Source organism: Typopeltis vanoorti, chromosome 11 (genome assembly GCF_054136105.1).
Source record: "Typopeltis vanoorti isolate ZY-2024b chromosome 11, IOZ_Tvanoo_1.0, whole genome shotgun sequence".
Taxonomy (NCBI): Eukaryota; Metazoa; Arthropoda; class Arachnida; order Uropygi; family Thelyphonidae; genus Typopeltis; species Typopeltis vanoorti.
In genome coordinates this window covers 109,685,257-109,708,759 of record NC_143559.1, presented here as the reverse complement: position 1 = coordinate 109,708,759, position 23,503 = coordinate 109,685,257, and the positions used below count along the sequence as shown (strand labels likewise).

At 34.5% G+C, this 23,503-nt stretch overlaps 1 protein-coding gene across 2 annotated transcripts in view; it reads left to right on the top strand.

Moving 5' to 3' along the window:
- Positions 1-23,503, top strand: part of rl (Mitogen-activated protein kinase rl) — a 203,535-nt gene that overhangs the window by 20,441 nt on the left and 159,591 nt on the right. For both annotated transcript variants that reach the window (XM_090400971.1, XM_090400970.1), the window contains exons 2-3: positions 3,811-3,937; positions 17,147-17,202. In XM_090400971.1, coding sequence (XP_090257097.1) covers positions 3,811-3,937; positions 17,147-17,202 — 183 coding nt within the window. The remainder of the gene's footprint in view (positions 1-3,810; positions 3,938-17,146; positions 17,203-23,503) is intronic.

Here is a 23,503-nt window from a genome sequence, read left to right as displayed (position 1 = left end):
TATTCATGCCTGCTCCTCCACATACTAGTCTTTGGCATCTATCCATATCACCAGCTTTGTATCCATCACCATTTGCTCTAATGCATAACAGAGTTCCATGTGGTAGATGCCTTTGCAAAATCCAGCAGTATCACCATGTAGCTATTCCTTTATTTAACTTACCTGTCACCCTCTTATAAAAAGTGAATAAATGAATAATGTAGGACCCTTACCATTCACCATGGAGTGTTCATATTCTTATCTACCCATTCTTGAATTCTGTCTTTGACATCTTCCCCAATACTTTTACCATTAGTTACTAGGATATAATGCTACTTCTCTCATGAAACCTTCTTAATGCAATGGAACTATTTTGCCTTTCTTCCTCACCCACAGCTCTTTAACTTCTCCTATCAACAGTTTTCCTCCAAATTAGTCTAGTACTTGTCAGCACTCTAATATTATCATATCTATCATGTTGGAGGTTTAATGGAATATTATCAGCGTTGGGAAAGGATTAAAACTAATTTTAATGTTTCCAATATTTTGTCTCAGTCACCGAGACATCCATCTGATTTTTCAGGGATTACAAATAACTTTTGTAACAACACACTCAAATACAATACAATACTAAGTGAAACATGTGAGTGACTCTAAAGTCCTATCTAGGTGGTGCGCCCTCTATGGGCATTTGTAGGTAGCATAGATGTAATGTGGGATCTCTGATAATTAATGTTTTCCAAATTTTGGGAAGTTTTATGCAACCGTATTTGTTTAAATTCGATTGATTTCTGAGTGCCACTGCAGATTCTAAAAACAGTCTTTCTTTAATAGAAAGGGGGATGGAAAATCCCGTCACTGATGAGACCTCAAAAAAGGTTGAAACTGGTCTGGGTAGTGACCTCTTCTCATAATGTAAAACAATATAAATATATATATACATCTCTTAGGAGCTGGGTTTTACATTATGAGAGAATATTAAAGTTAGTGACGGAGCTTGTTCCACCTTTGCATGGAGTTGCCCTGGTGTTGTACTACCCAAGTGATCATTTACACTTGGGCCCGCCGATAGTTTTTTTGGCATGAAACTCTATGGATTTCGATCCGAGTTTTGTACCCAGCTATAAAATAAAACGGGATTTTCCATCCCCCTTTCTATTAACAAATTCGCCCGTAAAATAGCCTTTCGGTTTATTATCTTAGTAATTAACAGTCTTTTTTTTTGAATTTACTATGGTGGAGCATGGTGTTTTTCTCCACCAGATCCTGTGGGTTGTATCCAGAACATGGTCTGCAAGGCCAGATTGACCATAGTCGTGATTGCAGATGTATGATTTATGTTCTTTTAAATGGAATGTGTAAACATTCCATTTTATTGGTGTTAATAGCCTGGGTCACCAATATGGACACCTTTGACGTACAGATGGTGCAGCAAGTTAAACTCTTATCTTTCTATTGGTTTTAAATTTTAAGCTACCCAGAAAGCAAGGCAAGATGTGTGCTGAGACAACGGCACCCAGAAATCAATGGCTATGATTGTTTACTGTGTTCAACTAATCCAACTGAATGTTGTCATTTGTCATGAGTTGCTGTTTTTGTTTTCTGAGTTTCATCTGTTTTTTGTGTGTGTGGTATGAACTGATGTGTTTAGGACACTGATATAAGCAAGTAATTTCCATAAATAATTTATAATTTTTTTACAAATTAATTATAAATTATAAATAATTTATAATTTATAACTTTTTTGCTCATATTTACAATGGGAAACAGTGTTGATGATCTACTGAATGTTCTGTTTTCTGTCATTGCATTCGCAGATTGTATGATTGATTATAGTCGAAGGAGGAATTTATGTATAAATAACTAAAATGAGTTATTTCAGCCTTTCTTTGGTTCAATTCAGAAAATAATTTCCCAAGTGATTACATTTTTTGATTTCTATTATCCATGTCTCACTTTAGTATTTGCCAATGATAATCTAATCTCACTATGAAGCATAAACCCTTTGTGCTTCTCACATAGGGTGCGTGTGAAGCATAGCTATTGTTCATTTGACCTTCATGCTTTCCATATTTAAAATTATAGTAATTGATAAAATAAAGTATTTAAAGTTATCCTACAATTAATTGCATTGGATCAGTTAAGATGAGCGCTGATGCAGTGCACTCTTTATACTTTCATACATCAATAAAAATGTAATCATATGGTAAAATTGACATGAATTTTATAGTGGAGTTGTACAAGCCATACAACAGCGCACACACCCAGCCTAGATAGCCATGTGACACCACTGATATTATATATATATATATATATATATATATATATATATATATATATATATTTATAAAAGGATTGAATGACTAGAACTGAGAGAAATGAAAACAAAGTTTATTAGTATTATCACAACTAGTTTCAGCTTGTATCAACCTTCGTCAGGTGCACATTAAAAAAAGAAATAACCAGTAAACATAGAGGAAATAACTATAAACAACACATATTTTTTAGTGTATTTGTATTTTAACATTGAAATGTTGAAATGCGCAGACTCATTTGTTTTTTAATGTGCACCTGACGAAGGCTGACACAAGCTGTGAAACTAGTTGTGCTAGTACTAATAAACTTTGTTTTCATTTCTCTCGGTTCTAGTCATTCACTCCTTTTATAAAAATGTATAACAACTGAGTAAATCGATCTTCATATAAAGGTATCCATTGTTTAACGTGCCAAAATTAATTGCAGCAATCCCTTGATATATGCAGCAATAGTTTTGATTAACGCACCTTTAATCCTGCAGAGTTCACAGCTGATCTGACAGATACATACAAAATGTTTAATATAAATATTCTTACACAATTCGGTGTATAGCTTGGAAGTCATGAGTAGCTTTGCTGCAATTAATTTTGGCACGTTAAACAATGGATACCTTTGTTTAACGTGCGATATTCTGCACTGTTTTTTGCTGTCAGTTCGGTTTAACACGTTATGTAAAGGTTTGTGATATTTGAAAGTAAATTGCATCTGAGAGACACCGTGACCTCTGATGTCAGTATAGTATGGTTTAGTTTTTTTTTTTTTTTTTATTATTATTCTTGGTTCAATGATTTCTAGATTGTAACTGAAAATAAATAAACCATTCATGTATTACTGAAATAGAGAGCCAAAGGCTTATTTATCATACATCTCCTCTAGGAGATGTGCTTTATATTATGGAAAATACTGAGGAAAGTGATCTGGAGCTTACTCCAACTTTACTACGAGTTGCCCATAAGGTTGCTTATGCTTGCATCCACCGAAACTTTTACTTTCTATATATTCAGCACGAAACTCTTGTAGTTTCTATATTCGGCTATGAAATAATGTTGGATTCAATATCCACTTAATTTGTACCATCATGTATTATATTTGCAGTGTTTTTTCTGTATGTTTTATTGCTATAAGAAAAAAAACTGTTCAAACGACTCTTGATAACTTTTTTTGATAAAAAAATTGCAGTAAATAATGTAGGTACATGTATTTATTAAACATTTACTTTGCATTCATTTTTTATCTTTCTTAAAAGAGTACCATATAAAATGAATTATTAATACAGTAATCGATCATGGACGAATTGTAATTTTTACCATTGATTTGATTAACGCGATTTCGATATACACGGTAAAATCGAGGGATTAATTAACCGCGTTAATTGAGGGATACTTGTATATGTGTATATATATATGTGTGTGTGTGTGTGTGTGTATATATATATATATATATATATATAAAAATAAAGAGAGAGAGAAGATTAAAATGTTATATCTATTTTCTTATATGTTTTTTGATATGTAGATCTGCTTATGACAATGTCACAGAGCAGAAGGTGGCTATTAAGAAGATTTCACCATTTGAACATCAGACATATTGTCAAAGGACATTACGAGAGATAAAAATTTTAACAAGATTCAAACATGAAAATGTAAGTTTTTTTTTTTTTGGATTATGGATGTTATTGGTTAAAGAAATTTTTTTCATTTTAGGATCTCAGATACTGTAAATTAACATTTTCCAACATTGTCTATAAATACACATTATATGGAACTGATAAGTTTTGTAGCTCTTAAAAAAATAAACATGTGGCACACAAGATATTTACATGGTGATATTTTTAGCAGCAAAATTTTTATATAGTTGCCAAGGATTCAGGAAAACAAATTTATTTCTACACAGAATAATTTTATTTATTTTTATTGTTTATATATGTATTTGTATATTTATATATGAGGGAAGTCCTGCTTGTTCTGTAGGTTGATTTGACTCTGGAAGAGGGGTTAACCTGTTTGTTATTACTTTTGTAATAATTTTGTACAGATTAGAGAGAATACTAATTGGTCTATAGTTCTTTGTCTCTTTTTTAAAATAACAGTATCAGAGTAGCATTTTTCCAGTTTTCTGGTATCTTTCCTTCTTTTAGGCAAAGATTTAGTAAGTTTGTGACATGGTGAATTATGTTGTTTCCTCCCCATTTAATTAATACTATGTGAATTAGGTCTTCATCAGGACATTTTTCATTTGTTTTAATGCTTGTTTTATTTCATCTGAAGTGAATGGTGAATGAATTCCACGATGGGGAAGAGTTATATTTGATTTATCTATTGAAGAATCCCTATAGAGTTCTTTATAAAATTCTTCTAGTCTGCTTAGGATTTGTTCTTGGTTCCTTATTGTAGTTCCATTCTTATCTTTTATTGCAGTTATTTGACTTGACTTTTACCAACTGATAAATGTTTTCTTAGTATTTTCACATTTTTATTGTTTTCAATTGTTTCTTTTATTTTTGTAGTGTTATTAGATCTTATTTCGGTGTAGTGGTTGAGATGAGTCTTCGGACTCCTTGGAGGTGTCAGGAATAATAATAATTTCATTTCTCATCTTTTCCCTTATTGTTTGGCATACTTCTGCATATTCTATTTTAGAAGTTAAGTTTTTGTCTTGTTTCATATTTTGTTTCCTTTTTTAGTAGTTGTAAGATTTCCTCTGAAAGTTTATAGTCTTTTTGTTGTTTGTTGCTTCTGAATTCATTGGCAGCTGAGATTATTACTTCTGTTAGGATTTTGCTGATTTTATTTGTCTTCTTCAAATATGTTTAAGTCTAGTTTTGATTGAGTTTTTCTTTGTAATCTTTCTTGTTTTTAATAAGTTTTAAGTCAAAACTTCTTGATTTTTTGTTGTTTAGCCATTTTATTCTTTAATCTTTAAAGGTACCTATGGCATAACTAAATAATAATTCATTTATTATTAATAATAAAATTTTATTCTTTCCAATTTGAGCTTATTTTAATTTTGACTCTCATCAGTCGGTGGTCACTTCCCGTGTTTACTTGATTTAGTACTGAGGTATCTTGGACTATTTCTTTATTATTCTACAGTATATAATCTATTTCATTTTTTATTTCTCCATTTGGACCTCTCCATGTCCATTTTTGTTTGGGGACTTTCTTAAAAAAATGTATTCATAATGTAAAGCAGGATTCTGTAAAGGCTTTAACACAATTGATCATATTCATGCAGTAAAACAAATAATAAAAAACCAATTGCTTCTCTGTTTAGCCTTTATTGATTATGAAAAAGCATTTGATTTCATCAAAACTAATACAATAATAAAAGCACAGAAGAATCAGGGAGTTCCTAGAAAATATATGGACCTCCTCCAGGAAATATACACACTGCAACACAACAATCCAACTTCACATGAGTAGCAATAAAATATCAATTGAAAAAGCATCCGACAAGGAGACTCTCTATCGCCCAAAATCTTTGCAGCAGTCCTTCAAGAAATATTTAATAATATAAACTGGACAAACCTTGTATAAAAATTAATAACAAACTTAACACACCTAGGATATGCAGATGATATCATAATTTTTGCAAACATTACAGAATACCTTAATGATAGAAGACCTATATCATGAAAGCAGAAAAGTTTGTCTAAAAATAAACAGAGAAAAAAACTAAAATCATGTTTAATCATTTTGTAATACCAAAAAACAATAATAGAAAACAATTTCTTGGAAAGAGTCTCTTCATATACATATTTAGGTCATCTCATTGATCTAAACCGTGGACTCCAAAAAGGAAATAAATAGAAGATTTCAACTTGTCTGTAGTGCATTCAGAAAATTAAAAAGCATTTGTCAAAACAATGATGTCCCACTCTGTTTAAAAAGGAAGACATTTAACTAGTGTATACTTCCAGTCATCACATATCATTGTGAAACTTAGTCTCTAACAAAAGCACTGACAAATAAACTAGTAACAACTCAAAAAAATACAGAGGCTGATTGCCTTTTAATGTGCTAAGCATCGCATTAAAAGATAAGAAGCGAAATATCTGGATAAGAAGCCAGACTTGCATCACTGACATCATTCTTCACCATAAGCAACTACAATGGAAATGGGCTAGACATTATCTAGAAGAGAAGATGAGCTATGGACCACCATACTAACAAACTGGATTCCAAAAGAAGGGAAACGAGGCTGAGGACATCTTAAAAGAAGGTGGAGTGATGAAATTTCAAATTTTGTTGGGAAAAAAATGGCCAACCATTGCCAAGAACAGATAACGGTGGAAGGAACTGGAGGAGACCTTTGTCCAGCAGTGGGCAGAAAATGGCTGAAAAGAAGAAGAAGAATGCAAGGGATATTAAAGCAACTGATATAACCACAAGAAAGAACTTACTAGTAACATAGCTATGAAGGTAACTTATGTTCTTATGTCCTCGTTTGTTCTTTCTTGTGGTTATGTTAGTTGCGTTATCATTTTTGTTCTAGGTATTTATCATAACTTTCCAGACTCCCCCCCCCCCCCCCAAATGAAAAATGAAACCATTTCTCGTATTTTGCTATGTTTGACAGTATATAAGTATAATGTCAAAGGACATTATATAAATTCAGCCAAAATTCTTTCATTTTCCAGCAGAATGATTTCATTATAAAAATGAAATTATTCTGATGGAAAAGTTTTCTACATTTTCCTCTATTTCTTGATCATGTGAGATATATTATACAGTATATATCAGGAATGTACATTCAGGATGTGCTAAGCGTGTGGTGTACACCCACAAAATAGAAATATCACCAACAGTATATTTTTGCATTTATTCATGTTAAAGACTCCCGTAATTGTTTCCTGGTCATGCATGATTCCTAAAATTAAACACAATATATTAATGCTCATGAAGAGAACACTTTTCGATGCATAAATATTTCATCACGTTCGCCTTAATAGCCTGGGTGTGCAGTGACAAATACGGACACTTTTGTGTCCTTTGAACAAACATACATATGATGCATTGGGTCAAATTCTTAGCGTTCCAGTGGCTTTGAACCATCCAGAAGGCGAGGAAGTGTGTATGTGTGCTGAGTCAAAAGCACTTAGAAATCAGTGGTTGTGATTTGTTATTATGTGAAGCAATACAATTGAACATTGTGATTTGTCATGAGTTGCTGTTTTGTTTTCTGAGTTTCATCTGATTTGAATGCATGAAGTGTGAACTGATGTGTTTAAAACACTAATATAGACATGTTTTTCATATATAACTTTCTGTAATAATTTATAACTTTTTTTGTCCATATTTACAATGTGAAACAGTGTTCATAAAGTTGCTTAAGACTATATAACTGAGAAGAGACCTCTATATAGCCTTTAAAGGAATGTGGAGAACTGACCAGTGCTTCTAACCTGATGTCCAATCCTCACCTTCTCATAGTGCACCCTGTTAGGTATCTATCTGGATATTGAACAAACAAGGATGGACTGGCAACTTTGGAATTAGCTGACCAAATTGTATTCTTATTGGCTTAAAGCACAATGTAAAATGACGGTATACAACAGGACAGAATTTCATTCCGGCTGGAGCGTCACCTAGTTAAACAAGGCCTCTGTTGTTTTTGCAAGGGAACCAGGGTGAACAGCGAAAAGTCAGCTACTGGAACAAATCCTGAAACACATCCCAACTCAACATCATCAGAATTCAAGATGGGTACTATCGACATAAGAAGCCTGAATGGCAAATAAATGGAACTAGCAGGAGAATTGGATGAGTACCAGATTGACATAGTAGGGGTGACTGAAACAAAAAAGACAAAAACTGGTGAGATCTTTCCGAGCAATAAATACAAAATGTTATATTCAGGCAATGACAATCAAGGAAAAGAAGGAGTAGCCATAGTATTCAAGACAAAATATGAGGCTAATCTTCTTGAATGGCAGGCAGTCTCAAGTAGAGTGATATGGGCAAATATCAGAATGGGAAACTGGACAATGAGACTTATTTGTGCTTGTGGTCCCACAGAAGGTTCTACTAAGGTAGAACCCTCTGTGGCATGTAGATGAATTTTTTGAGGCTTTAGAGAAGCAACTGACACAATGAAAAAGGAAAAGTTGGTCCTTGTTGGGTGCAGGACACTAGATTGTACAGAGGATTTCAAATTGGAAGTGATCATTTAATCTTGAGCAGGATAAAATTGAATTTCATATTGAAAAGAGCACATGTAGGAAAGTTTTAAAGTAAATAAAAGTTGAGCAGGTCTCAGATGTGAACTGTAGACTAAAATACACAAACATTATTCAAGAATAACTGAAAGAGTTTGAGAACAGGAACCAGACTTTGGAGATTCAGTGGCAAATCGTGAAGAAAACATTGATTGATTTAGCCAGAGAGGCATGTAATGAGGTTGTTCAAGGATAGAAAAATCAGAACTCCATGGTGGACACAGGAAGTTAAAGAGGCAGTGAAGAAAAAGAAGAAAACATATCAAAAGTTCCTGGTGAATAAGTCAACTTGTGCTCTTAGAGAATACAGAGACAAATGTAAGAAAGCTAAATACTGTGTAAAACTAGCTAAAAAAATTACATAGGAAGACTTTGGTAAAAATAAATGCCAGACTGGCTGGCTGAGTGATTAGAGTATTCGCTCTCCAGCTGAAAGGCTGCGGGCATGGATGTTAGTGATTGTCTCTGGAAATACTAGTGGTGGTTGTCAGCGGTAGATGGCGTTGGTGTAGTTGCGGTCAGTTGGGGGATTCAGTGGTGTAGACAGAGTTGTAGAACAACCTTTGTACTCCCTGAAGGTGTCAAATAATAATAATAAATATCAGGGAGGTGGCAAGATATTCAGGAGGCTTTTTAAAAAAAGCTCAGAAATGGAGGAAAAAGTATTGTAAAAGGAATCAGATGATTGATGTGACATGAAAACTGAAGATAATGATATTCTAGATGTCTGGAGTAATTACTTTGAAAAACTGCTAAAAGAAAAACAAGCAGCATCAGCATGATAGTAGAAAACTCCCAATAAGAATGCAGCCAGGAATACATATCAGTATTTGAAGTAGAAAAAATCATGAGAAACCAAAATGTGGAAAAGCAGCTTGAGTAGATGAAATTTAACCAGAAATGCTCAAATATGGAGGTATAGAATTTTTCAGTAGCTGTGTTGCATACAGAAGGCCGAAATCCAGATGATTGGAGTAGAGCTCTCATAGTACCCACATAGAAAAAGGGAAATAAAACTGAAATCAAGAATTACAGACTATTCCCCACTGAGTGTTACTGGTAAAATGTATGCAAGTATACTTTTTACCAGAAACAGCTAACAAAAATTGTGGAAGGGAAGTTTGGTGAAGAACTAGCTGGATTCAGGCCAAATAGAGGCTCTCAGGATCAGATTTTCACTTTATGACAAATAGCTGAGAAATCATGGGAATATAACAAAGATATGTTTATAAGTATTGTAGACACTTATAAACATATGACAAGGTACTAGAAAAAGCTATTCATATGACAGGGTGCTATGAAAAAAGCTATTCAAAGCTATACAGTTATATGGTGTCAATGGGGCATTATATCAAGCAATACTTCGTCTTTATTTGAGGATTCTCATATCTCTGGTCTCTAATTTTTAGGCCTGTTTTTTTCCTAACCCAGCTTTCAGATCTATAAGTTAAAATTAGTTTGAACACTGTATTTGAATCCATATAAATTTATTCAGTTGACTTCCTACCATACCGGCTTTGTTGATTCTGTTGTGTATTTCCATATTAAATTTACCATCTTCACTGAAAATTGTGCCTAAGGTAGCTGAAATGTTTTACTATGGGTTCCCCATTCCAATGCAGTTGACATCTTCAATGTTTCTGCATATTTTCATTGTCTTTGTTGTATTATTGCTGACCTTAATACCATATCTGTCATCAGTTATTCAATTCAGACTTGTACTGGATTTATTTAAAAGTATAACATCATCTGCATAAAGTAAAGAGCTGAGATTAACATCTTCAATTTTGATATCTTATATTTTGAAACCTTGGAGATTCAGTGTCAACCCTGAAGAAAACATCGATCAATTCAGCCAGAGAAGCATGTAGTGAGGTTGTTTGCAAGGATATAAAAATTGGAACTCATGATGGACACAGGAAGTTAAAGAGGCAGTTAAGGAATAGAAATAAGCATATGAAAAGTTCCTGGCAAATAAGGCACCTTGTGATCTTAGGGAATACAGACACAAAGGTAAGAAAGCTAAACATAGTGTAAAACTAAATCAACAAAGTCATGGTAAGACTTTGATAAAAACATAGAAAATAAATATCAGGAAGGTGGCAAGGTGCCTTTAGAAAGAAATGAAAGAAGTAGTGAGAGCGCAATGGTAAAAAACACTCAATAGGCATGCAGTCAGGAAAACACATCCATACTTTAAGTAGAAAAAGCCATCAAAAGTCTGAAATGTGGAAAGGCAGTGGGAGTAGATGATATGCAACCAGTACTCGGATATAGAGGTATAGAAGCCTTGCAGTGGCTACACTGCATAGTTCAGACCTGGACAAAGGGATGAATTCCAGACGATTGGTGTAGAGCTCTCACGGTACCCATATAAAAAGGGAAATAAAGTTGAACGTGAGAATTAGAGATATTCCTACTGAGTGTTACTTGTAAGATTTATACAAGTATACTTCAGAAACGGTTCAGAAGGATTATAGAGGGAGGCTTAGTAAAGAACAAGCTACATTCAGGCCAAATAGAGGCTGTCAGGATCAGATTTTCACTTTACATTGAATAGTTGAGAAATCATGGGAATATAACAAAGATCTGTATTTAAGTTTTGTAGACCTGCAAAAGACATATGACCAGGTGGCAGAGAAAAGCTATTCAAAACGCTACAGTTATATGATATCAGTGGGGCATTATATGAAGCAATACTTAGTCTTTATTTGAGTTGTATACTGCTCAAAACAATTAGGGGATATTTTGGTTTTCTTGTAAATTATAAAGTTATAAAAATAATTTACAAATGTAACACATTTATTTTAAAATATTCTTAATATACAACAGTGTAGAACACACAACTGCATACAAAATCATGTTAAGACTTGTTGAAATGTGTCTTAGCGTTATTAGTATGTTGGGGGTATAAAAGCGTGGCTTGTTGCACTCACTTTCACAGTGCATAATTATCATTTCAATTCTAAACTTGTGTTACCTACCACCTATTATTTTGTTAAAAATGGCAGAGGAACATGATATCCCAGAATCCATGGCTTGGAGAGTCATGGATTCTGGGATATCATGGTCAATTAGAAGCTGGTCAATTAGAAGCTGGACAAAAGCAGCAAGTTGTTGCTCAAGCATGTCGTGTATCTCAAATCGTAATTTCGCAACTTTGGAATCGCTTTCTGGAGATGGGAAATGTTCGAAAATGTCTTCATGCCCAAGGTTTATATGCTTGAAGACCAATGGTTTGCATTCCACTTACTGCAAATCACAAAAGAGCCTGAAGAATTTATGCACAGTAACACCACAATTGGACAAATGAGGATTGGGCTCATGCACTATTAAGTGACGATTCTGGGTTCAGTCTGCAACCAGATAACCAACGTATCTTGAAATGGCTTGAAAGTGGAACAAGAAATAATACACAATTTGTTTGTGAAAGACCCCAACATCAAGGTGGGAGTTTGGTATGGGTTGGAATAAGTATAAGTGGCCATATTGATCTCTATTTTATTAGAAACAGTTCCTTAATAGCCCAAAGGTATCGTGATGAGATTTTGGAATCTATAGTTCGTCCATATGCTGCTGCAATTGGCCAAGAATTTATTTTTATAGATGACAGTGCTCATCCACACCGTGCAAGTTTGGTACAAGAGTGGTTTGAGGAAGAAGTTATTGAACAAATGGATTGGCCTGCCTTTTCACTGGATTGTAATCCAATCGAACATGCCTGGGATGCTTTAGGTAGGTGCGTTTCTGCTCGACTAGTGCTACTACGATCACTTCAAGAGCTCGAAATTGTTCTTACAGAAGAGTGGGGAAATATCCCACAAGAACTGTTTGATCAACTTATCTGGTCCACACATTCTGGTCCACACATTGTTAATAGAGACCATGCCCCTATTAAAAATTAACGAACATGTTTTTGGCTATTCTTGTTGTTATGCTTATTAAAATTATCATCATCATCATCATCATCATCAAATTCCTGCCATGTACCCTCAAGGGGTGTACAGGATATGACAGTACTACATGAAAAAATTACATCATTACTAACTTCCTATCTACAATTTTCCTCCAAATCAGTCTGTTACTTGTCAAGACTCCAACATTATCAGATCTTATATCTCTATCGTCTAAGGCACTTTGTACCGTATCAATCCACCTATATCTTGGTCTTCCTCTGGGTCGTTTTCCTGCCAACCTGGCAGAGAACACTTGTTTTGCTAATCTTTCCTCTCCCATTCTATTTAAGTGACCATACCACCTGAGATTAGCTCTGCAAACGCATTCCTGGATGCTGACAATGTCAAGTTCTTTCCTAATATCCTCATTTTTAATATGATATTGCCATTGATGCCATCTGTTCACGCCTCTAATCTTTCTCAGGACTCTCATATCTGCGGTCTCTAGTCTTTGGTCAAGTGTTTTACTTCTGACCCAGCTCTCAGATCCATAAGTTAAAACTGGTTTGAACACTGTCTTGTATACAGCTAATTTAGTGTTCCGACTAATTTCTTTCTTATTCCATATGAATTTATTCAATTGACTTCCCACGATACCAGCTTTGCTGATTCTGTTGTCTATTTCTATATTTAGTTTACCATCTTCAGTAAAAATTGTGCCTAAGTAGCTGAAATGTTTTACTTGTTCCACAGGTTCTCCATTCACAACACAGTTGACATTTTCAATGATTCTGCCTATTTTCATTGTCTTTGTCTTTTTATTGCTGACCTTCATACCATATCTATTACAACAGCTATTCAATTTAGTCGGGGAATCTTGCAGACTTGTAGCGGATTTATTTAGAAGTATAACATCATCCGCATAAAGCAAAGAGCTGACATTAACATCTCCAATTTTGATATCTGGTTTAATACCACATTCCTTCATAATGTGATCCATATAGATAATGAATAACAGAGGGGATAATGTACATCCTTGTCTCACACCAGATTTAACATTAAACCATCTTCCTGTACTTCCTTCAATTCTAACTGCTGACTCACAACTCAAATAAAGACTAAGTATTGCTTGATATAATGCCCCATTGACACCATATGACTGCAGCGTATTGAATAGCTTCTCTCTTGGCACCTTGTCATATGCCTTTTCCAAATCGACAAAACTTAAATTATTAAAATTATTTCACACTAAAATGTATAATTTGTTAAATTTGTAATAAATATCGATTATTTAAACAATATCTCATCAATTACACCCTATCAATAAGTAAGAAATATTTATTCATGTATAAAGTATCCAATAATTATAAATTTACAGAAATTTATAATTATCTGACAGAAACTAAAATATCCCCTAATTGTTTTGAGCAGTGTAAGTCAGCAGTTAGAACTGAAGGAAGTACAGGAAGATCGTTTGATGTTAAATCTTGTGTCAGACGACGATATACATTAGCCCCCTCTGTTATTCATTATCTATATGGATCACATTATTGGAGGAAAGTGGTATTGAACCTGATATCAAAATTGGAGATGTTAACCTAGCTCTTTACTTTATGCAGATGATGCTATACTTCTAAATAAATCCGATAGAAGTCTGCAAGATTCACTGACTAAATTGAATGACTGTTGTAATAGATTTGGTATGAAGGTCAGCATTAAAAAGACAAAGACAATGAAAATAGGCAGAAATGTTGAAAATATCAACTGCATTGTGAATCGAGAACCTATAGAACAAGTAAAACATTTCAGCTACTTAGGCATGATTTTTAGTGAGGATGGTAAATTAAATATGGAAATAGACAACAGAATCAACAAAGCCGGTATGGTAGGAAGTCAACTAAATAAATTTATATGGAATAAGAGAAATTAGTTGAAACACTAAATTAGCTGTATACAAGACAGTGTTCAAGCCAATTTTAATTTATGGATCTGAGAGCTGGTTAGCTTGACACTTGACAAAAGACTAGAGACCACAGATATAATAGTCCTGAGAAAGATTAGGGGTGTGAACAGATGTCATCAATCGCAATATCATATTAAAAACGAGGATATTAGGAAATAACTTGACATTGTTGGCATCCAGGAATGTGTTAGCAGAGCTAATCTTAGATGGTTATTTAAGCAGAATGGGAGAGGAAAGATTTGCAAAACAAGTGTTCTCTGCCAGGTTGGCAGGAAAAAGATCCAGAGGAAGACCAAGATAGATATAGGTGGATTGATACAGTAAAATGTGCCTTAGAAGACAGAAATATATGATCTGATAATGCTGTAGTCTTGACAGATAACAGATTGATTTGGAAAAAAAATTTTGCTAGGAAGTTAGTAATGATGTAAGTGTTTTACATAGTACTATCATAATACCCTGTATACCCCCTTGAGGGAATATATCAGGAATATATCAGGAATTTGATAATGATGAGCAGAACTGATCGGAGGTGGTATAGTCACTTCACTAGAATCAAAGGTGACAGGAAAGGTTAGCGAAACAGGTGTATTTAATGCCAAAATGGCAGGAGAAATACTGAAAGGATGATTGACATCTGTGTGTGTATTGATGCAGTTAGTAGTGCCTTAGAAAACTCTTATGTCAGAACTGACAAATAACAGATTAATTTGGAAGAAAACTGTTCATAAGAAACAATAATAATTTAAGCATAATCATGTAGCGCTGTTATAATACCCTGTACACACACACACATTGAGGATACATATCAGAAATGTTAGTTGACAAAATGGAAAATGGAAATATTATATAAATTAAAATGATCTGAAATGAAACAGTCATTTGCTATAGAGAAAAATGGAAAGATCACGTACTGAGAATGAATAGAAGCAGAATACATAAACAAATTCTAAATTATCACCCAAAAGGTACTCAATGCAGAAGAAGATCCTTAAAAAGATGGAATTGAATCCAGAACAGGCCACTTGGCCTATAAGCCTGAAAAAGAAGGAGAAAATAGCAGATCATTTAAATTGGTAACATGTACTTCTCTCAATAAGTATCTCTGGTCTTCTAGTTCTTGCCATGTAGGAAATGTATAAAATTGTTTGGATAGAGGAATTTAAAACAAAAAAATGCACCCTTTGTAATGATACAATTATTGCAGTTGACTCACTGTAGCAGACTAAATGAATCATGGTAATATAGTGGATAATTTGCTATGACAAATTTCTTTTAGCATACATTGTATCTGTGGAGTATTGGTCAGGAATTTTCAGTACTTTATTACAGTTAACTAATTAAAACAGTGTTCGCTATTAGTGAGGATTGACTGTATGGCAATATTATTCATCATGCATATCAAGGATTTAGGCTTAGCATAGCCTGTTCCAGCTTAGAAGTCATCGTTGAATCGTTTAAGACGACATCCTGGTTTTCTTTTTCCTAATGGCTTGTACTTTAAAGCTTGTTTTGATAATCTTTCTGTTTTCATTCTTTGAACGTGTTCCATCCATTTATGTTTATATTTTTAAATTTTTTCTATTACTGGTTCTTGATTTAATTCTTTCATAATTTCTTCATTTCTTTTGTGACCAAATAGGGTATACTTTGCAGTTTTTCTCATAAACTTAATTTCTGCTGTTGTTAATCTTTGTTTGTCTTTTTTGTTTTATTGTCCAGATTTCGCTTCCATACATTAAGACTGGTAGGGCTAATGTATTGTATACTTTTAGTCTGGTTTGTTTTTGAACTAGGTTTGGTTTAGATATAGAGTTAATCACAGCTGTTGTTTTTAAATATTTAGCAATATTTATGTTTATATCTTTTTCATTTTCATATGTGATCATACATCCTAGGTAGTTAAATGAATTCACCTGTTCTATGTTATCTCTTACTATTTTAGTTCTTGCTGGATATTGTCCTTTAAAGGCCATAGTTTTTGATATTTCTGTTGATATTATCATACCATAATCTTTGGCTATCTCATTTAGATCTAAAATAGCTTTCTGTAAGTTATCTTCAGAATTTGTAATTATTATTTGGTTGTCGGCAAAAAGGAGAGTGTTTAGGTTCACATTAAGAGAAAGTTTAATACCTTGATGGAAATTTTTATTCCATTTTATTATTATTTCATTTAGGTAAATATTAAAAAGAGTTGCTGAGAGGGGACATCCCTGTCAGACCCCTTGGTTTATCTCTCTCTCGTATATGATAGCTCATGATTTAATCTTATTTGTATTTGATTATTTTCATATATACTTATGATAGCTTTTAGGATATTATTATTATTATATAGGCAATATTATTATTATATAGGCAATATTATTATTATTGTTATTACATGACACATCCAATATAATGATGTTATATTTGAAGCTAGAATTGTTTTTGACTTGATACTATAGATAGTTTATTATCTTTTGCAGCATATAATTTTGTATCATTTCAAATTGTGTGCCTGTAAATGTCATACAATTCTTTAAATTTTATTTTAAATTTATTTAACTTAATTTAAATTCTTTAAATCAAAATCTAATTAAGTGCTTACGTGTTTTGTGAAATCTGTCTAAAGTATGCTGCAAGTTATTCTGAATTATAAATTTTTATTAAGTATTCTACCTGTGAATATTCCATTCCAGAAATGTTTCATAAAACGCTTTCTGCACCACATACAAAATGATGTGTTAATGTTTTTTCCTAGTGTGAATAATAATATGTTTTTCTTTTTTTCAGATAATAGATATTAGAGACATTATTAGGGCTCCAACAATAGAACAGATGAAAGATGTGTATCCATTTTTATTTACTTAAACAATATTACACTATTTATTACATTAAATTTCTTTCTTACAAATGCATATTTTAAAATTTGAATGTTTTTATATATCTGAAATGTTGTTATTCAACATATCTTTTTCAGATTGTCTAGTTATCCTCCCTGTAGTACTGATATCAATATATTATATAAACGTCCTTGAGTTGAATGTGAATAAAAATGTTTGATATATTAAAAACTAAAATAATTAAAAAATAAAATCAGACATCCAATTTACAAAAAAAAACAAAAAACAAAAAGTAGTTTGTACTCATGGTGCAATGAAATAATTATAATTCAACACAGGTTTAATGGTTCCAATATTTCATCTTCTTGGATACAGTATAAAAATTGTGATAAAATAAAAACACACAGACCATAATTTGATGTTAGACTAGAAGTCTAAAACTAAGGGGGGTGGAATCTCATAGCCAGCCTTGACTATTGAGTGGGAAGTCTAAGAACTGCTGTTTGACAAATCTAAAGTTGCACACAGTGATATTTGTTAAGATTTGGTTGTTTTTTTAAATCTGCTGTTTTAAATTTTCTGCTGCTGATTCTAAAAAACTTCTTTCAAGTATGTATTTGCTGCAGTGAAGCATAATAGTTTTTTCCCATTTAATTCTGTGCAGGGTGTCCAAGGCAAAGTCAGCTAGACCTTGAAAGAGAGCAGAGGAAATTGTTCCATAGGGCAGTGGATAAGTGCAGCAAGCTTCACAAGGTTTGAAAGCAATCTGGAGATTATATTTCTTTAAAGTACGGACTATTTTTTCTGAATAATTACATCATCGAGATCAGTTTCCTGATATGCACCATCACACGTTCATTGACAAGCACGCGACATCGCGTGACGCGAGTCCTCACCGAGCGGCCGATCACGCGTTATCGCGTGGACATCACTATCGAGTTTCTAAACTAAATAAAAAAATAAAAAAAATTTGGCCACCACACGAAATTCCAATTTTCAGCTTGGCAACGAACGTGTTAAGGGGTGTACAGGCTACTATGACAGTAATACATGATTAAGTTTACATATTCTGTGGCAGGTATCCAGAGCATGGTCTGCAAGCCTAGAGTGGCTGTATTGTTGAAACCGGATGTAGTCTTTATGTTCTGATATCCTGACATTTGCTGTCCTGCCTGTTTGGCCAAAGTAGGACAGTTTACAGCTGCAAGGGATCTGGTATACTCCAGGTAGATCTAGGGGAAGTGGCTGGTCTTCGGTGGAGTGGATAAGCGATGCCAATTTCTTATATGGTTTGTATCAAGAAGTCAGGTCATATTTTTTTAAGATTTTGGTTAACTTTTCAGAGGTGCTTCAGATATAGGGAATGGTGATGGATTTAGTATAATCTTTGTTATGAGAGGGAGGGGGTTGTGGTTAACTGGTTTTAATATTATTTGAATTTTTTGGGGATTATAGCCATTGGCTAAGAAAGTGTTAAGGATGTGATTTAGTTCAGTGGTTAGGGCATTGTCATCTGAACAGATTAATTTTGCCCTGCTATATAGTTTTATAACCCCATATTATTGTGAGGTGGGGGGGGGTTGCTGGTGAATGTATCTGCCTGTATGGGTAGGTTTTCTGTAAACAGAGAAAGCCAAGGATCCATCAGACTGGTGAGTGATTAGTGTGTCTAGGAATGGGAGACTGTTGTTTTCTTCATTTTCCAAGGTGAACTGGATTCTGGGGTCTTGATTGTTTAAGTGTATTAGGAAGTTGTGGAGTGTGTGTGTCTAAGCTATGTGTCCAAATAGCAAACACATCATCAACGTAGCATAGCCAAACAGTGGATTTTTGTGGGGCTGAGTTTAAGGCTTTCTCTTCAAAAGTCTCCATAAAGAAGTTGGCCAGGAGTGGGGAGAGTGGTGAACCCATGGCTGTCCCCTCTATTTGTTTGTAGAATTTTCCTTGCCAAACGAAATAGCCTGAGTTGAGTTCTTTGTGAACTGGAATAGGGCTGCGATATTGGGAGGAAATTTGGCTTGGATGAGCTCTAAGGTTTCTTTAAGTGGGACATTTGTGAATAGGGAGGAGACATCAAAACAGACCATTACATCAGTGTAATGGTCTGTTTTGGAGCGAGAGGTTTTCTATACTGGCTTTGAAGTAGGCTGAGTTTTTTTGTGTGATGGTGTGTGAGCGCTTTGGCTAAATGTTTGACTAATATTTATGTGGGGGAATCAATACCATCCATTATGGGACATAATGGCACATTTTGTTTATGTATTTTTGGAAGTCCGTATATTCGAGGGGGGGGGGTCTAGAGTTAAAAGGTTTTAGTTTATTAATAACTTCCACAGGCCAAGAAGTGACCTTCTTAAGGAACCTTTGGAGTGTTCCGATTTTGGAGCTGGTAGGATCATATTCAGTAAGGAGGTAGGTAGCCTGATCTAACAATAAAGCATTAAGCTTACATGTATAGTCGGTTTGGTTGAGAATCACAATGGCATTTTCCTTATCTGCTTTGGTGATTACTATTTCTTTGTTTTTCTTCATTTTCTGTAGAGCTTTATATTCTCCTTTGGATAGGTTGGTGTTTGTTGGTTTGCTTTGGTGAGAACACCGGCTACATCCAGTCTGATATTGTTGAAGATGTGGTTTGGAAGGTTGTGGATACCATGTTCTATCTGAATCATTATTTCTTTGGTTGGTATTTTCTTAGGAGTTATGGTGAAATTGTGGCCACGAGACAGTGCCTTGAGTGTCTCAGGCTTCAAGGATTTGCAAGACAGGTTGATTACAGTGTTGAGTGCTTGTTGAAGTTCGGAGGTAGAGTCCTTTTTCAAGTTTTAAAATTTTTTGATGTGCCAGCTTCGTATTTTTTCAAATTCCTTCTCTGCCAAAGCACACGAGACGTTGTAGAGAATCATCCAAAGGTCATAGTACAGCTTGGTGGAAAGCTCCTCCTCTAACTCCTGAATAGTTTTGTTCATGTTGGCCAGAAGAACACGTGTAGCAGCAATTTGTTCTCGTAGTAGGGCGAAGCTAGTATGGTTATAAATGTGGAGAGCCTTCTATGAAGAGAAATGGTGCTTTAATTTCACACAATTTGGGATTACCTTATTATTCCGGCAGCATTAAGAAGGTCAAACGATTTATCATCATCATCAAATGCCTCTTTAACTTCCTGTGTCCACCAGGGAGTTCTGATTTTTCTATCTTTGCAGACAACCTCACCACATGCCTCTCTGGCTGAATCAATCGGGGTTTTCTTCAAAGCTTGCCACTGAATCTCCAAGGTTTGGTTCCTCTTCTCAAACTCTTTTATTTTTTCTTCAATAATCTTTGCGTATTTTAGTCTACAGTTTACATCTGAGAGCTGCTCAACTTTTATTCTCTTTAAAAATTTCTTACATGTTATTCTTTTCAATATGAAATTCAATTTTATCCTGCTCAAGACTAAATAGTGATCACTTCCAATTTCAAATCCTCTGTACACTCTGGTGTCCTGCACCAGGGAGAAAACATCGCTATCAACAATAACATAGTCAATGAGACTTTTCTTATTCCTTGCCTCTTCTCTCCATGTGAATTTGTGCACATTTTTATGTTGAAACATGTTGTTAGTAATAACCAGTCCATATCCTGAGCAGAAATCCAACAGGTATTTGCCATTATTATTAGCTTTGCTCTTTTCTCAATTTTCCCAAAATATTTTTGTATGTCTGACAATCATTTCCTACTCTGCTATTTAGATCCCCAACAAAGACCAACTTTTCCATTTTCATTGTGTCAGTTGCCTTTTCTAAAGCATCAAAAAATTCCTCCACCTCTACCTTAGTAGAACCTTCTGTGGGACCATAGGCACAAATAAGTCTCATTGTCCAATTCCCCATTTTGATATTTGCCCACATCGCTCTACTTGAGACTGACTGCCATTCAAGAAGATTAGCCTCGTATTTTGTGTTGAATACTATGGTTACTCCTTCTTTTCCTTGATTGTCATTGCTGAATATAACATTTTGTATTTATTGCTCAGAAAGATCTCACCAGTTTTTGTCTTTTTTGTTTCAGTCACCCCTATTATGTAGATCTGCTAGTTATCTAATTCCTCAGCTAGCTCCATTTCTTTGCCTTTCAGGCTTCTTATGTTGATAGTACCGATCTTTCAGATTTGTTCCAGTATCTGACTTTTCGCTGTTCGCCCCGGTTCCCTGCCGAAAATAATGGGGGCCTTGTGTAACCAGGCGATGCCCCAGCTGGCATGAAATTTTATCATGTTGTACTATCATTTTGTATATTGGCCAATAAGAATACAATTTGGTCGGCTAAATCTCAAATTGCCAGCCCATCCTTGTTCGTTCACCATCCAGGTAGATACCCAACAGGGTGCCTCACGAGAGGTGAGGATTAGACATTAGGTCAGAAGGCCTGGTCGATTCTCCGCATTCCTTTAAAGGCTATGTGGAGGTCTCCTCTCAGTTTTACAGCTTTGACCCTTAAGCATCCCCATATGATTTAGTTGTCTCAATATCTTCAGCTTTAGTTTGCAGTATTGGTGGGCCTTGCGTGCGATAAAATCTCCGTGGATGATAATAATTCTTGTAGATAGGCTTATACGTTGGTAACACATGATTAAATTATTTCAGGAATTTACAATGAATACTGGAATATTAATTAAAAGAAACTTTAATGAACACTTCCTATATTTCGGCAGTGTCACATCACCATCTTCATGGGAACATACAACTATGACATGTTCATGCAGGCACTACAAAGAACCAATGAGGCCGAAGAGAGAAAACTGACATTGTTCCTAGAGTCCTAAAGGTATCCCCCTATCGGGCTATATTGGGTTGTCTTGGCTGTTGGGCAGAAGTTTTCAAGATGCAGGCTTCCCAAATTTGGGGGTGTGGGTCTCTTGCACCCAGATTTGTTGAGGTTTGGAAAGTTATTTTTAGAGCTGAGGCTGATTCCAGCGTATTCTGTGGCAGGTATCCAGAGCATGGTCTGCTAGCCTAGAGTGGAAACCGGATGTAATTTTTATGTTCCAATATCCTGACATTTGCTGTCCTGCCTGTTTGGCCAAAGTAGGACAGTTTACAGCTGCAAGGGACCTGGTATACTCCAAGTAGGTCTAGGGGAAGTGGCTGGTCTTTGGTGGAGCAGATAAGAGATGCCAATTTCTTAATGTCACATTATAGACAAACTGGAAGATCTGCCTGCATCCATCTTGAAGACAATAGGGTAGCTAGGCGTTTAGCATCCTTTTATAGTGTGACAGTTTCGATGTTTGATAAAATCTCTTGTCATTGCTTCCATTCTGATGCTGGCATCCACCTACCTCAGTACCAAAACAATTCTATGCCACTGTTTGAAGAACCCAAGAAAAATACACTGCTCAAAACAATTAGGGGATATTCTTGTTAAAATTATTTCACGCTGAAATGTATAATTTGTTAAATTCGTAATAAATATCGATTATTTAAACAATATCTCATCAATTACACCCTATCCATAAGTAAGAAATATTTATTCATGTATAAGGTACCCTGTTGTTATAATTATTTGCAGAAATTTATAATTATCCGACAGAAACTAAAATATCCCCTAATTGTTTTTGCAGTGTATATCTGACACCATAAGTATAATCAGCCAGGTCTAGCTGACCATTCCTTGGATATCTTGCACGGAATCAAATGGAAAAAAAAAAAAAAAAAACTCGTGCTTCTCCCCCCACCTACCTGGAATGGAGATTTAAAAAAACTAACCTGATCTAAATAAATAATAAATATGGCTGTGTTAAACATGCCAAGATTTGTGAAACATTAATTCTTAGACCTCCCACCCAACAGCCATGGTTGGCTACCAGTACTCATAGAGGGTGCCCCCCCCCCCCCCCCCCCCACACACAGTCCATTTTTCACTTATTGTTTGTGTGTGTGCATGCTATTACAATTTTATATTGTATCCCAGATGATTGTCCCTGTGACTAAAATGAAATAGTGGAACCATTAAACTTGTGTTTTCATTCCTTTAAAACATGAAAATGGGAACCAAAGATAAAACTGATTGATACTGTAGTCAATAATGGTTTGGTTGCTGAATGATATAGCATTATACCAGTGATTCTCAACCTTTTTTTCGTCACGGTACACTTTTAATAATTTTAAAATTTGGCGGCACACTAACAATAAGATAAATTTAAAAGAATTTTACTTGGTTAATTAATTCATGTACCTATAATATATTTTGTAAAAATAGCATACAATAATAATTTGCAATAAAATATAAAATGAAATTGCATTACAAAGTAAACAAAATGTTTATT